The sequence below is a fragment of the Oncorhynchus keta genome, chromosome 37, assembly GCF_023373465.1.
Source record: "Oncorhynchus keta strain PuntledgeMale-10-30-2019 chromosome 37, Oket_V2, whole genome shotgun sequence".
In the NCBI taxonomy this organism is placed as follows: Eukaryota; Metazoa; Chordata; class Actinopteri; order Salmoniformes; family Salmonidae; genus Oncorhynchus; species Oncorhynchus keta.
The window spans coordinates 8,689,070-8,700,755 of NC_068457.1; the positions used below are offsets into that span (position 1 = coordinate 8,689,070).

General features: G+C 44.7%; 1 protein-coding gene across 5 annotated transcripts; it reads right to left on the bottom strand.

The window, feature by feature from the left end:
* Positions 1-14: 14 nt before the first annotated feature.
* Positions 15-8,722, bottom strand: LOC118370147 (homeobox protein PKNOX1-like). Of its 5 annotated transcripts, none has more exons than XM_035754979.2 (11): positions 8,557-8,722; positions 7,521-7,640; positions 5,559-5,695; positions 5,175-5,346; positions 4,487-4,660; positions 4,187-4,304; positions 3,770-3,867; positions 3,543-3,677; positions 910-986; positions 641-813; positions 15-512 (listed from the first exon to the last, which is right to left on the bottom strand). In XM_035754979.2, the coding sequence occupies exons 2-11, from the start codon at positions 7,569-7,571 to the stop codon at positions 340-342; spliced, it is 1,308 nt and encodes a 435-aa protein (XP_035610872.1). In that variant the 5' UTR covers positions 7,572-7,640; positions 8,557-8,722; the 3' UTR covers positions 15-339. The 5 variants fall into 5 exon arrangements, with proteins under 5 accessions (XP_035610872.1, XP_035610867.1, XP_035610871.1 ...); XM_035754974.2 differs by having other exon boundaries at positions 4,157-4,304; XM_035754978.2 differs by lacking the exon at positions 8,557-8,722 and adding an exon at positions 8,406-8,536 and having other exon boundaries at positions 4,157-4,304.
* Positions 8,723-11,686: the final 2,964 nt, after the last annotated feature.

Genomic DNA, 11,686 nt, shown 5'->3' on the forward strand with positions numbered 1-11,686 from the left:
AAAGTTGAGGAGAATCTTTCTTGAACATTTTATTATTAGAGAAATCCAACAGACCTTGAAAAGCAGGTCAGCCATATTGGACATTCAATGTTCATACATAAATATTCTTTAAAAAACAAACTAAACAAAATAAAAACACTAAGCAAAAAAGCCAAATGAAAAAAATTAAACAGCCTTCATTCCAAACATTTTACATATAAAAATAGCTTTTTTTCTGTTTCTAGAAGGGCCTTAAAGGCCTAGTGTGGGTTGTCTTGGACACTGTGATGAGTGTTGAGTAATATAGTCAAACATAGGCATGCATGAGGGTGTGACATCACATCCCGCAGTAGTGGTATGTCACTCCAATCCGGCCATGTCACCCTCCTCCTCTTCCTCTTCTTCCTCCTCGCTCTCGCCCTCCTCCTCCTCGCTGTGTCCTCCCATCATCACCTGCTGCATGGCCAGTGTTGCACCGTCTGAGGTCAGTGTCTGCAGCTCGTCTACACTCATGCCCATCGTCACCATGGTCACTGAGGAAAAAGATCAAGCTTCAGCCACATGTTCCTACTGTGATTTCTCACTTGCGGTTTAATAAATCACAACAGGAGCATATCAGAGTTGCAGACTTTTCATATTATTCATTTTTCTGGGCATTTACCGTCATCGTCCATGGCCACCTCTTGCCCTACACCGGCCGAGGCAATGTTGTTGGCCATGGGCCAGAAACGCTGGGTGGGCCGGCTCTGGGGAGTCCTCTTCCTGCTCTTGGGCGTGTCTGAAGCACTGCTGTCCATCATGGGCTGTAGGATACGCCTCCTAGCATTAATGAACCTGGAGAAGGAGAGACGGACAGGGGCTAAGCCAATCATCTGAGGCCACATTTCTACGCTTGGGTATAAGGTGTGTGTGTGTCAAAGATTGCCTCACCAGTTGTTGACCTGCAGCAGGGTCAGGTTGGTCTGTATGGCGAGCTGTTTCTTCTCGTCCTCTGTGGGATAGGGATGCTGAGAGAGAAAGAAAGAGAGAGAAGGGTAAAGAACACAAACAATCATTGACAGCAAATGAGTTCTATTAGCTCCCTATTAAGCCGAGTAGGTGGATGACTGTGAGACTGTTGATGGATGACGTAAGACTAAAGGTCAATTTGTATTGAACGGCACAGGATGTTGATTAAGTAAAGTCGCTTCTATGTGAATTAAGAGTTCGGAGCAGCCTGGCCACTAGTCGGATACCTTTTTACACAATTTCTCTGTTACTTGATCTGCCATCATGCAACGTTTGTGGGCACCACATCGACCATTAATAACACCGGTATAAATTGCTAGTGGGCCATGTGGGGGAAAATGATGAGGTACTGGGAGGTTGGGCTTTCGCCCCAACCAGGATGTACAGTGCCTTGCGAAAGTATTCGGCCCCCTTGAACTTTGCGACCTTTTGCCACATTTCAGGCTTCAAACATAAAGATATAAAACTGTATTTTTTTGTGAAGAATCAACAACAAGTGGGACACAATCATGAAGTGGAACGACATTTATTGGATATTTCAAACTTTTTTAACAAATCAAAAACTGAAAAATTGGGCGTGCAAAATTATTCAGCCCCCTTAAGTTAATACTTTGTAGCGCCACCTTTTGCTGCGATTACAGCTGTAAGTCGCTTGGGGTATGTCTCTATCAGTTTTGTACTTCGAGAGACTGACATTTTTTCCCATTCCTCCTTGCAAAACAGCTCGAGCTCAGTGAGGTTGGATGGAGAGCATTTGTGAACAGCAGTTTTCAGTTCTTTCCACAGATTCTCGATTGGATTCAGGTCTGGACTTTGACATGGCCATTCTAACACCTGGATATGTTTATTTTTTAACCATTCCATTGTAGATTTTGCTTTATGTTTTGGATCATTGTCTTGTTGGAAGACAAATCTCCGCCCCAGTCTCAGGTCTTTTGCAGACTCCATCAGGTTCTTCCAGAATGGTCCTGTATTTGGCTCCATACATCTTCCCATCAATTTTAACCATCTTCCCTGTCCTTGCTGAAGAAAAGCAGGCCCAAACCATGATGCTGCCACCACCATGTTTGACAGTGGGGATGGTGTGTTCAGGGTGTTGCTTTTACGCCAAACATAACGTTTTGCATTGTTGCCAAAAAGTTCAATTTTGGTTTCATCTGACCAGAGCACCTTCTTCCACATGTTTGGTGTGTCTCCCAGGTGGCTTGTGGCAAACTTTAAACTACACTTTTTATGGATATCTTTAAGAAATGGCTTTCTTCTTGCCACTTCCATAAAGGCCAGATTTGTGCAATATACGACTGATTGTTGTCCTATGGACAGAGTCTCCCACCTCAGCTGTAGATCTCTGCAGTTCATCCAGAGTGATCATGGGTCTCTTGGCTGCATCTCTGATCAATCTTCTCCTTGTATGAGCTGAAAGTTTAGAGGGACGGCCAGGTCTTGGTAGATTTGCAGTGGTCTGATACTCCTTCCATTTCAATATTATCGCTTGCACAGTGCTCCTTGGGATGTTTAAAGCTTGGGAAATCTTTTTGTATCCAAATCCGGCTTTAAACTTCTTCACAAGAGTATCTCGGACCTGCCTGGTGTGTTCCTTGTTCTTCATGATGCTCTCTGCGCTTTTAACGGACCTCTGAGACTATCACAGTGCAGGTGCATTTATACGGAGACTTGATTACACACAGTTGGATTGTATTTATCATCATTAGTCATTTAGGTCAACATTGGATCATTCAGAGATCCTCACTGAACTTCTGGAGAGAGTTTGCTGCACTGAAAGTAAAGGGGCTGAATAATTTTGCACGCCCAATTTTTCAGTTTTTGATTTGTTAAAAAAGTTTGAAATATCCAATAAATGTCGTTCCACTTCATGATTGTGTCCCACTTGTTGTTGATTCTTCACAAAAAAATACAGTTTTATATCTTTATGTTTGAAGCCTGAAATGTGGCAAAAGGTTGCAAAGTTCAAGGGGGTCGAATACTTTCGCAAGGCACTGTATTTAGATTCAACTTTAGGATGTACAAAGGCCTGAGGGCCAGGATTGGCCGCTCGGGAGCAAGCAGAGAGGAACAAGCTGTAGTGAAGACGCGTCATCTCAAAGTGTCTTTGTGAGGGCTAGGATGTTCTAACATCTGGCTGCTAGTTAACTATCTCTTACACACACGCGCAGGCACACAACAAACACACACCGACACCCACACATGCACGAACACACACAGGGAACAAAGGGTCTCTGTTAGCTACCAGTCTGGTTAGGTCCACCATTGGGCCTGTGGGCTGTCTACTGATTAACCTCTGATTAGCATTTAGCCAGCAGACCATGGGCCAGTCATATGAGGACCTAACACATCCGTCTCTGTCAACGCAACCGCTCCGAGTCATCATGGGACGAGCCATCGTGACGGAGGCCAAATGCATGCACGTGCACACAAGCATGCTCAGACACCCTTGGAATAACCAGCAGAGCTTTACTCTGGGTTACATTACATTCAGTTATCGTTGAAGTTATTCTAATCTTAGGAACGGTTGAGACAAGGTGTTTTTCACTCACCCCTATGTGTTGGAAGAGCCAGGTGCGCATGATGTTGGTGGCTGATTTGGGCAGGACCCCCCTCTTGTTGCTCTTGGATGAGCTGTCCTCCTGAGTGAAGAAACTGCTTAGGTCCTGATTGAGCTGCAACTGGAGCTGTACACACACACACACACACAGTCAATTCACAGAACCGGCTGTAGTTTGTGTGACCGTGTGTCTGTCTGTGTGTGTGGTGTATTCCTCACCTGTGTGTTGTTGATGCGTATTGTCTGGGGTGAGATAGCTTGTCCCACCACCTGTCCCTGAGGAGTGACTACTGTGATGGGCTGGTACACTGTACCACCTGCTCATACACACAAATAAAAGTTAGGGCATTTTTGGTAACACCTTGATCCAAGGACCCTCAGCACCTCACCATAATCAACTTTGAAATCAACTCTGAAAAAAAAGAGGCAACATAGATTCAAGAAAACAGACTAAAACAGGGAGGGACTACCTGAACCTGCTAAGAAAATATTGTTTTTGTTATCCGCTGAAAAAAGTTTTGCTACGGTGTGCCATAATTAATATGACCCAGTATTACTAGTAGTTGTCTTAACAGGGACACAGTAAGGCCGGAGAGGAGAGGGTACCTGTAGAGGTGGTATGCCACGGAGACATACCTGCTAACACTTGGCCAGCAGAATTGACTGTTGTCAGGGTAACGTTGCCCTGCTGCAGGGCCGAGGCTGACATCACAATCCCTTGAGGGCTGAGGGTTCCTGTGAGTGGGCTGGAGGTCTGGGGGAAACACACAGAATTAGCCTTACTGCATTCACATTCATGTGTTCATCTTGTATAATTGTACTATTATGCGCTTATCATTGAATCCCAATATAATAGCCAAAGTTCCCTCTGGGAAAGATACAAATAATCTATGAAGGGGAAATGTGTGTGTATAACCTGTGTGTGAGTGTGTGTACCTGTATCTGGACAGGGGAACAGGGGCTGTCAGTTTCTCCTCCACTCAGCAGGGTCTCACTGTTCATCTTGGTGCGCAGGCAGGCGATGTAGCGGCTACAGAAGTCCTTACACAAGTCGCTCACTTTCTCCAGCTCCAGGAGGTGTATACGCAGCACCTGGATGGCCTTCACCATCTGGGGTCAGAGGTCAAAGGTCAGGTGAGGTCATTAGCGGTCCATGGGTAGGTATGCTGCCAACCCATAACTCTAACCCTGACCGTAGTCAAGGGTTAAGCTTAACCCTTACCAATTAGGTCACTCAACATAAGTTTGCTGGTCAGTCATGTCTCTTCAGTTCTTTCCAATAAAGACATGGGTCACAACATGTATTTCTTTTTAATAAAACATTTACCATCACACATACACTCTTTCAATTGCTCGATGTAAAGAGGCAATTCAAGAGTGGTTTGTTGAGGGGCACAACAGCCGTGGAACTTCGTTATATTATCTTATAACTTCAAAGACAGACGTGTAATAGCTAGGTCATGTTCATTAGGTACCAAAAGGAAGAAAACATACAAACAGGAAAGGACCAACTGGGCATATCCAATAAGAAACAACTATTTTTTTCTCCAGTTGCACAACATTTTCAAATGTTTTCAGTTGCATGCCCAAATGAACAAGACCCTGGTAGTGCAGAGTTCCTCACCAGGTTGTCAACGTCTGGGTCGTCACAGAAGAAGCCCTTGCCCTCTTTCTTCTGGCTACGGACAAAGTTCTCAATGTCCACGTTGAAGCTAGCAGAGCTGACGCAGTCCGAGCTCTGAGTCGACTGCTCACACTTCTCAAAGAGCAGTGCCAGCAGAGGGAACAGGGGGTGCCTGCGATGCACAGGCGAGCGCAAAGGATTAACGCCACAGTCGGCGCAGTTGATGAAAGTACACAAACACACAGTCATGCACCAACGCTCGCAACATCCACACAAGCTCACAGTCATAAACAGGACAAGGGAAGGAAAATGAAGGAGGGGGGGGACAGAGGGAAACAGCTCTGATGAGGAGGATGGAGTGGAGGAGTACCATGACTCGCCTACCTGTAGATGGCCTGCTTGTCTGTGTCCATGGGCATCTGGGGCTGCATGGCAGAGGGGCTGCCTGCTCCCCCCTCGCTTCCCTCGGTCAGACTCTGCTCCGGATCCCCCTCCGCTCCCACGCGCATCTGCACCAAGACCTTTACCCAGGGAAGAGACAAGTATGGTAAAGAGAAGAGTGGGAAACAAGGCAGATAAAATAGAAGGAGAGTGGAGGAGAAGGGATGGGAGTGAAATCCAGTAAAGTTAGTCAGTGGTTGGTCGATGACTCCCCCTCAGGGTGGTAATGGGGTGAGTACACACACCTCAGGGAGAGGAGAGAGATATTGGTCTGACTCTTTCCACTCATAACACTGTCTCAATTCAGCGGCTTTCAGACACCGCCTTAGCCATTCATCTACTCACATTGAACCCTGATGAATACTGTCTGTAACTTCTACACAGTTATAAATTACTCATGATCCATTCTAGTCCTTCCCTGTTTCAACGTTTTTTTCCATTTGGTTTCTAGTGAACACACGACCCTGTCCTACACTGCCTCAGGGTCAGGCTCATTCCAACTGTGCCTAATTCTTCACTGGATCTGAGATTCATTGGTTTTTAAAGTGGTCCTCTGTAGCACAGTTGGTAGAGCACAGTGCGTGCAATGCCAGGATTGTGGGTTTGATTAATGAGACCACCCATACGGGAAACATGTATGCACTCATGACTGCAAGTAATTTTATACTGAACAAAATATAAAAACGTGCAACAATTTCAAAGATTTTACTGAGTTACAGTTCATATAAGGAAATCAGTCAATTGAAATAAATTCCTTTGGCCCTAATCTATGGATTTCGCATGGATGGGACTACAGATATGCATCTGTTGGTCACAGATACCTTGAAAAAAAAAAAAAGTAGGGGAGTGGATCAGAAAACCAGTCTATCTTTCATCAGCTGTCCAGTTGTCTGGTCTCAGACGATCCAGCAGGTGAATAAGCCAGATGTGGAGGTCCTGGGCTGGCGTGCTAACCCGTGGTCTGCGGTTGTGAGGCCGGTTGGACGAACTGCCAAAACAACGTTGGTAGAGAAATGAACATTCAATTCTCTGGCAACAGCTCTGGTGGACATTCCTGCAGTCAACATGCCAATTGTACAGTCCCTCAAAACTTGAGGCATCCGTGGCAACGTGTTGTGTAACAAAACTGCACATTTTAGTGGCCTTTTACTGTCCCCAGCACAAGGTGCACCTGTGCAATGATCATGCTGTTTAATGCCACACTCGTCAGGTGGAAGGATTATCTTGGCAAAAGAGAAATGCTCACTAACAGGGATGTAAACAAATGAGTACACTCAATGAGAGAAATAAGCTTTTTGTGCGTATGGAAAATATCTGGGATCTTTTATTTCATGAAACCAACACTTTACATGTGGCGTTTATATTTTTGTTCTGTATAGATAAAAGCATATGCTAAATGGCATAGATTATATTAAAATGACATGTATGATGAGGAATATTGCCTCTATCCTACTTGCACACCGTAGATGTGTGGCTGTTACAGTATTTGAAAAACATTCCCCCACTCACGGTCTCTGGATTATTGATGGTCCTTGCCCTTGTGATTGCCATGTGATGGTGCAACTATGACTTTGATTGAAAGGCATGTGTTAAAATACACATTTATGTGAGAGCTAGAAGATGTGTGGTTAGACTCAGCCCCCGCTATCTCTGCCATGTTTGCTGGGAGGCCATGGAGTCCACAGAGGATTGATAGGCTTTTCACGTGTGTAATATTAACTTTCACAGCAGCTCATTGAAATTGGGAATTCAGGACAGGAACACTTCTTCAGACAGTTATTCATTTACTAGTGAATTTGTGGTTAAGTTTGGGGTATATAACATCACACAGCTAATTCATTGGAATATGGCCACCCACTTTGTAAAATGTTCAAACTTCACTCCTCCTCGTCTTCAATCTCTTACCTGATCTACCTCCGGGTACTCATCTAGAGATGCCGACTGGGCTTCCATCATGGTTGCTGCCAATGATGCCAATACACGGGCATTCCAGTCCAAGACCTAAGACCTGTGTGGCTACCAGTCCTACAGACAAATGCATCAGACATGCGGTTTAGATAAGGTTTTCGTTGTTGTCATAGATTAGATATAACCATTGCATGATACATACATAGCCAATGAAGAACGTAGAGTCAGGGTACTATGCCAACACAGGGCCTTTCATTCTGGGGTAGGAGTGTGGTAAATGCTTGCTCACTGTATGCGTGTATCAGAATGGTATTCAGACAGTGCAGTTATCAATTCACGCGCGTGCAGGGTGGGAGGTATGTTGTACAGTCATTAGCCCTAACTTCCGGGCACACATTTGGATTATATAAAGCTTTTTTTTTTACGCAACTGCATCTACAGTTCGCAATGTTCACCAAGCATCATCCTAAACTGGGACACTAGGCCCACGAATCTCTCTTTAGCAAGCCGTATCCATTGGCAAAAATAAATAAGAGGGGAAAAATTCAAATGTGTTTCCATAACAAACAAAAAAGTGCATACAATTTCGTGTCAATTTGATTATTAGTGTATCCTACCCTCGCCGTCTAAAGATCGTATAGCGGCTCAGGCTATACATGTAGCAGATAATATTGGTGCTTTCAAATGTTGAACAAATAAAACTGTCAACAGCACACATCCCATCTACATTGCGGTCATCACTAGGTATCTCTCATAATAACATTCGAATATCCAATAGTCTGTAGATGAGTGAACACACGCTTGGCCTTCTCATTCACCATTTCCAATGCGCCTTTTCCAAACAAGCGGACATCTTTTTTTTCTCTCGCCACAACAGCTTGCCTTTATGTGTGATCAGTCTTTTTGGCTCACTGTCCATTCTGCAAAGTGCACATTGGCTCATTCCATGGCGAGCCACTGCATTCAAGCATGTTGCGTCGATTGTTAGATTGATGGGCGACGAAAAAAAAGAGGAATTTGAGTGACAGCTTACCTTAGTGCCAATCTTCGTCACAGTGACAAGGGGCTGCTGCAATCCGGGCCCGCAGTTTTCGTGTGTCGTCACTACGTATAGGCTCGCAGACTACTTTCTCTCATTAATATTCAACATGTGGGAGGAGAAGCAATTCCGAACATGCCTTGTCCCGCCCCTAGAGGCCGATATCCTTCCCCTTATGCTTAAATTATGATTACAAATTATTATTAGGAATTAAAAATACATTTCTATTACATAAAATGTATACACACTTAAAAGTGTATGTAATGGACTAGGCCTACAAAAACATGAATAATTGAAAAATTATCCCTAACAATTGATGACATGAGTTTTATATTTCTGATGCAATGCAAAACTTTTTAAATAAAGAAGTGAAGGAGACTACCCATACTAAAACATTTTTTAAAATTAAAGATGGCTATTGGTCAGATTTAATTCAAAGACAAAAAAAGACACAGTGAAGATAATTTTACAGACCAATCATCTAAATGGGCCCTGAAAAGAGAAAGAAAAGCGACACTGTACACTGTGAAATCTATGCTCCTAAATTAAGATGTAGATTATTGAAATAAAGTGCATCACAGATGATCAAAGGATAGTAGAATGTATGCCTAGACTGACCTGACTTTTTAAATGTCATTTAAACTACAACCAAATCTTACCAAAATTAACAAAGGACGGATACTTATGAACACACAATTGACTCACCAGGGAACTAAAAATCGTGGAACTCAGTGAGGTCACCACCACCACACAACCGCTGTCGTTTGGCCATCTCCTCAGACAGTGCTTTCTCGTACTTATCCACCAAGCCCCCAGAGGCTCTGATATCAAATAAAATGTTATTTGTTACATGCGCCAAATACAACAGGTATTACAGTGAAATGCTTACTTACAAGCCCTTAACCAACAATGCAGTTTTAAGAAAAAAAAGTAAGAGATAAGAATAACAAATAATTAAGGAGCAGCAGTAAATAACAATAGTGGGGCTATATACAGGGGGTACCGGTACAGGGTCAATGTGCGGGGACACCGGTTAGTCGAGGTAATATAGGTAATATATACATGAAGGTAGAGTTATTGAAGTGACTATGCAAATATAATAACAGGAAGTAGCATCAATGTTCCGGGGGGGCTAGGCAATGCAAATAGTTTGGGTAGCCATTTGATTAGTTGTTCAGGAGTCTTATTGTTTGGCGGGTAGAAGCTATTTAGGAGCCTCTTGGACCTAGACTTGGCGCTCCGGTACCGCTTGCCGTGCGATAGCAGAGAGGACATCTATGACTAGGGTGGCTGGAGTCTTGGCAATCTGACACCGCCTGGTATGGAGGTGCTGGATGGCAGGAAGCTTGACCCCAGTGATGTACTGGGTCGTACGTACTATCTTGTGTAGTGCCTTGTGCTCAGAGGCCATGCAGTTGCCATAACAGGCAGTGATGCAACCCGTTAGGATGCTCTCGATGGTTCAGCTGTAAAACCTGTTGAGGATCTGAGGACCCATGCCAAATAATTTCAGTCTCCTGAGGGGGAATAGGTTTTGTCATGCCCTCTTGGCGACTGTCTTGGTGTGCTTGGACCAGGTTAGTTTGTTGGTGATGTGGACGCCAAGGAACTTGAAGCTCTCAACCTCCTCCACTACAGCCCAGTCGATGAGAATGAGCACTTGCTCGGTCCTCCTTTTGCTGTAGTCCACAATCATCTCATATGTCTTGATCACGTTGAGGGAGAGGTTGTTGTCCTGGCACCACATGGTCAGGTCTTAGACCTCCTCCCTATAGGCTGTCTCATCGTTGTCGGTGATCAGGCCTACCACTGTTGTGTCATCAGCAAACCTAATGAGGGTGTTGGAGTCGTTCCTGGCCGTGGAGTCATGAGTGAACATGAAGTACAGGAGGGGGCTGAGCACGCACCCCTGAAGGGGCCCCGTGTTGAGGATCAGCGTGGTGGATGTGTTGATACCTACCCTTACCACCTGGGGGCGGCACGTCAGGAAGTCCAGGATCCAGTTGCTGAGGGAGGTGTTTAGTCCCAGGGTCCTTAGCTCAGTGATGAGCTTTGAGGGCACTCTGGTGTTGAACGCTGAGCTGTAGTCAATGAATAGCATTCTCACGTAGGTGTTCCTTTTGTCCAGCTGGGAGTACAATAGAGATGGCATCATCTATAGATCTGTTTGGGCGGAATGCAAATTGTAGTGGGTCTAGGGTTTCCGGGATAATGATGTTGATGTGAGCCATGACCAGCCTTTCATAGCATTTCATGGCTACAGACGTGAGTGCTACGGGTCGGTAGTCATTTAGGCAGGTTACCTTAGTGTTCTTGGGCACAGGGACTATGGTGGTCTGCTTGAAACATGTTGGTATTACAGACTCAGACAGGGAGATGTTGAAAATGTCAGTGAAGACACTTTCTTTCCTGGATCAGCTTTAATTGTTGCTTCCATCAATGTAATTGTCTGCATCATTTCCAATCCCCCATATATTTTTGGTAAATATATATAGTGAAGACACTTGCCAGTTGGTCAGCGCATGCTCGCAGTACTCATCCTGGTAAACTGTTTGAAGGTCTTACTCACATCGGCTGCAGAGAGCGTGATCACACAGTCGTCCGGAACAGCTGATGCTCACATGCATGTTTCAGTGTTACTTGCCTCGAAGCGAGCATAGAAGTTATTTAGCTCATCTGGTAGGCTCGTGTCACTGGGCAGCTCTCGGCTGTGCTTCCCTTTGTAGTCTGTAATAGTTTGCAAACCCTGCCACATCCGACGAGCGTCGGAGCCGGAGTAGTAACATTTGATCTTAGTGGGCATAGCGGGATTTCTTATAAGCTTCCGGGTTAGAGTCCCGCTCCTTGAAGCGGCAGCTCTACCCTTTAGCTCAGTGCAAATGTTTCCATATTCCAGTCTGTGCTAGAAAAGCAGTCCTGTAGTTTAGCATCTGACCACTTTTTTATAGACCGAGTCACGGGTGCTTTCTGCTTTCAATTGTGCTTGTAAGCAGAAATCAGGAGGATATAATTATTGTCAGATTTGCCAAATGGAGGGTGAGGGAGAGCTTTGTACACGTCTCTATGTGTTGAGTAAAGGTGGTCTATAATTTTTTTTCCTCTGGTTGCTCATTTAACATGCTGA

Excerpts from the sequence above, each read along its gene's own strand:
- LOC118370147 (XM_035754974.2), bottom strand. The coding sequence starts at position 7,571 with ATGATGGAAGCCCAGTCGGCATCTCTAGATGAGTACCCGGAGGTAGAT. Across the intron at positions 5,696-7,520 it reads AGTACCCGGAGGTAGATCAG|GTCTTGGTGCAGATGCGCGT; the intron begins GTAAGAGATTGA and ends CCCTGGGTAAAG. Across the intron at positions 5,347-5,558 it reads GACAAGCAGGCCATCTACAG|GCACCCCCTGTTCCCTCTGC; the intron begins GTAGGCGAGTCA and ends TGTGCATCGCAG.